This window comes from Neltuma alba, unplaced genomic scaffold (assembly GCF_004799145.2).
Source record: "Neltuma alba isolate B1F8T4 unplaced genomic scaffold, ASM479914v2 tig00011846_pilon, whole genome shotgun sequence".
Lineage (NCBI taxonomy): Eukaryota > Viridiplantae > Streptophyta > Magnoliopsida > Fabales > Fabaceae > Neltuma > Neltuma alba.
In genome coordinates this window covers 42,590-46,866 of record NW_021636451.1, presented here as the reverse complement: position 1 = coordinate 46,866, position 4,277 = coordinate 42,590, and the positions used below count along the sequence as shown (strand labels likewise).

The 4,277-nt window shown below is 36.2% G+C and overlaps 1 protein-coding gene across 1 annotated transcript; it reads right to left on the bottom strand.

Moving 5' to 3' along the window:
* Positions 1 to 2,418: 2,418 nt before the first annotated feature.
* Positions 2,419 to 2,922, bottom strand: LOC114718396 (uncharacterized). The gene has a single exon (XM_028903685.1). It carries the CDS (start codon positions 2,920 to 2,922, stop codon positions 2,419 to 2,421), a length of 504 nt encoding a protein of 167 aa, XP_028759518.1.
* Between the last annotated feature and the right edge of the window lie 1,355 nt (positions 2,923 to 4,277).

The following is a 4,277-nucleotide window of genomic DNA, read 5'->3' as shown; positions in this document are numbered from 1 at the left end:
TTATGTAAGATACTATTTGTTTACCAATTTATTTACAAATGCAAGTATGTGTTGTGTAGAGAGATCGATTTTATGACATGATTGAGATAGTAAAGCCCAATACCATTAGAAAGAAGAAAACGAGTGACATTATATGGGCTCCTGATCCTCAACAAAACAATCTATGAGTGGTACTACTTGTTGATGTAATAATGTATGAATGCTATTTTGTGTTTCACTCATAGACATTGTTGCCATGTGCAGGCGAGACTGTGGCGTTCATGTTTTAATATGGTTGAGCAAATGGGAGCCCGATGTGATGCTTGACTACAGTGAAGAACATGTTGCTGATTTCTGACGAAACCTAATGTGGTGGCTTGTTAATCATGAGCTCAATTCAAGGTGTGAAGAAGCACTGAAATTGTTGTCATCTACAGAACCCACAATGAGGAAAAAGCAGCGTGCGTCACAGCAGTAAATTGTGTTGTCTAAGTTTAATGATGTTTAAGTTAAAGTTATATATGTAAGGGGATTTGCAAACTGTTTTCATGGAATATAAATGTGCCTGATTTTCAAGTAATATTAAACCATTTTCCCATAATGTTACTACACGTGTAATGAGATTTACAACTCGTGAAGTGAATTTGACCACTTCTTCAAGGGGTTTGACAACCTGTTTTGAGACGCAGGCCAACTTTTCTCTACAAAAACACAAATACCAAAGTTTTACAAAACACGTTCTGGAAATAACAACTTTGACAGTGAGTGTTACTACTTGTTCAGTGGGTTTTGCAATCTTCTGTTTTTTGGGCTAGGCAACTTTGGTTTTAAAACAATACAATTTGACGCTAAATTTTGCAAAACACATAGTGGGATTAACAACTTTCACATTGAGTGTTACAACTTCTTTAATGGGTTTTCCAACCTTTTGTTTTTCTCTGGACAACCTTTCTTTCAAAAACCATACAATTCCACGCCGAATTTCATAAAACACATAGTGGGATTTACAACTTTCACAATGCAATTTACTACTTGTTCAGTGGGTTTTGCAACCTTATGTTTTTCGGGCTGGGCAACTTTGGTTTTAAAACGATACAATTCGACGCTGGATTTTGCAAAACACATAGTGGGATTAACAACTTTCACAATAAGTGTTACAACTTCTTTAATGGGTTTTGCAACCTTTTGTTTTTCTTTGGGCAACCTTTCAGAAACCATACAATTCCATGCTGAATTTCACAAAACACATAGCAAGATTTACAACTTTCACAGTGCGATTTACTACTTGTTCAGTGGATTTTGCAACCTTATGTTTTTTGGGCTGTGCAACTTTGGTTTTAAAACAATACAATTCGATGTTGAATTTTGTAAAACACATGGTGGAATTAACAACTTTCACAGTAAGTGTTACAACTTCTTCAATGGGTTTTGCAACCTTCTGTTTTTCTTTGGGCAACCTTTCTTTCAGAAACCATACAATTTGACGCTGAATTTTGCAAAACACATAGTGAGATTAACAACTTTCACAGTGAGTGTTACAACTTCTTTAATGAGTTTTACAACCTATTGTTTTTCTCTGGCCAACCTTTCTTTCAGAAACCATACAATTCCACGCTGAATTTCACAAAATACATAGTGGGATTTACAACTTTCATAGTGCGATTTACTACTTGTATATTGGGTTTTACAACCTTTTGGCAGACTGGGCAGATTTTCTGCCATGAACAATACAATTCCACGCTGAATTTTACAAAACACATAGTGGTATTTACAAATTTTATAGTGATATTGACTACTTTGTGTCATGGAATACACCATTAACGATACAGTATTTACCAAAAACCAGCAACTATATGACAGCAGATACATTACATATATTCAAATGATTGCACCTCAAGTACATGACGGTAAACATTGAACCATTATCTTTCATTACTAACTACATGTGCAATGGAATGTACCATTCACACAACAGTATTTACCAAAAACCAGCAGCCATATGATAGTAGATACATTATATATATTCAAATGACTGCACCTTAAATACATCACGGTAAACATTGAATCATTATCTTTCATACTAACTACATGTGCAATGGAATGTACCATTCATGCAACAATATTTACCAAAAACCAGCAGGCCTATGATAGTAGCTACTTTACATATGTTCAAATGACAAGTTAACATTAAGATTAAACCAGCACTTAATGTTTTCTTGTCATTCAACTCATAAAACATATCCCATTCATTTAAATCATATGTAAATGGGATACCGTATCTACTAACCCATCTACCAAAAAAGTTAAGAAGGGTTCAAAAGTCATTCTATTTACACCAAAAAATCACCATATTTATTGACATCTAACTTCAACTTGGGTTTGGATTCTTGCATGTTCTTCCTGTGTGCCCAACTTGTTAGCATGTGTTATAATAGTAGATCACCTATTTTGGAACTGTGACTCTCGTCGTTTTATTTTAGGCCTTCCTGGTGGTCGACTAGTCAAAGGCGGTGCCAAGAACACTTGACTTGCTATATTTTCCACCCAGTAGTTGTTAGGATTTGGCATGTCTACTGTTGCCACTGGAATCATAGTCCTCCCATAAATCTTTTGCTGTGATGTAATCTTGTAGCATTCGTCAACAAATTCATACACATTGCAATTCACAGCCTTAATAACTGCACAGGCATGGGGACATGGAATGCCTGACATTTGCCAAGCTGCACAGCTGCATTCGCCTAAACCAAGATCAACATGTACATCTCCTTTTGCTGTATAGACACACACCCTACGTCCTCCATAAGGTACACTCAACATGCGTGCTGATCTAGCGACATTGTCCACCAATTTTGCATCTATTTTTGGGCCTACACCATTTTTCCAATTACTCATTGCTATGCTTGTTGCATACATCTTCTTTGCCACTTTTCTCACGATGCTCATGTATAAGTTGGGCAACATTATATCGTCTCTCTTTCAATATCCAAACATTGAATGACTCAGCAAGGTTTGTTCTGATGTTATCCCATCATTTAAATGGAATTTACTTAAGGCCTACCTTTCAACATCACCATGATTAAGAAGCCACTCAAATAATTGTGGATTGAACCTTCTCATGTTATCTATTGTACCATCAAACTTGGTATCAAGCTTTGCATATGCAATGACATCTAGGTATTGTAGTCCCTCCTCCCTTGCTTTCCCACTAGTCTTTCTCTTTCCTCTATTTAATTAATCATTGGTGCACTGAAGTTTTCCTTAACATGTCTATAACAGTATGCATGCCTCTCACCACCAAATATTTCTTGCACAACACCTATTATTGCATTGTGTCGATCTGACACAATTATCAATTCTATCGACCCAGCTATCTCCTTAATCATGTATAAGAACCATGTCCAATCCTCAAGTGTCTCTCCCTTTACAATAGCAATCGCAAAAGGTAACAATTCATTGTCAGCATCATAAGCAGAGGCTGACAGTAACGTCCCCTTATACGGTCCACTTAAATGACATCCATCAATGTATAGTACTATCTAGCACTAGCTATAAAGCCTTCTATACAACACCCATATGCTATGAATGCACGCTCAAATGTGTTATTAGTATTACCCACCCATTTCGCCACAATTTTGTTATCTGTTTCCTTCAACTATTCACATATCCATGGAATAAGCATATAAGACTGGTTAGGCCTACCATGTATGTCCTCTAACGCTTTTTGCTTTGCCCTATATGCTTGTTTATATGTCAACTTCACACTATAATCTCTTTCCAAACTCTTTCTTATATCATTTGAACGCCTGTCTATGTGATCATTTACCTCATCAATTATGATTGATGATGTCAAGCTAGTTGAACCACTATGTTCCACACGAAGATTGTTTTGAGCATTATGAACATGCTCATTTATGAATGTTGCCACATGTAAAAAGGGAGTACTCTTTCTACCTACTCTTGCACTTATCCTCCATGGACAACCTTCAACATTACATTTCACATACATATTTTCCCTACAATTTTTCACATATTTGTACTCAAACTTGTTCACAATACTAAACTTATATACTTTCTTCTTGAAATCTTCTGCATTTGCAAAAGTATGGTTCCGTCCTAACAACAATTCCTTCCATTTCAAAGAATTCATCTCCAGCAAAGGTGTTGGTGCACTCGCTACTCCATATGGCAGGCTTATATTAGGTCTTTCACTTCCTCCATAACTTGTACTTTCCAAAGCATTTCCCTCTAATGTAGGCTCATCATTCTGTTGTGACAGTCCTAACATTTTTGAGATCTTA

Coding starts and splice junctions, on each gene's coding strand:
- LOC114718396 (XM_028903685.1), bottom strand. CDS start 2,922: ATGAGCATCGTGAGAAAAGTGGCAAAGAAGATGTATGCAACAAGCATA.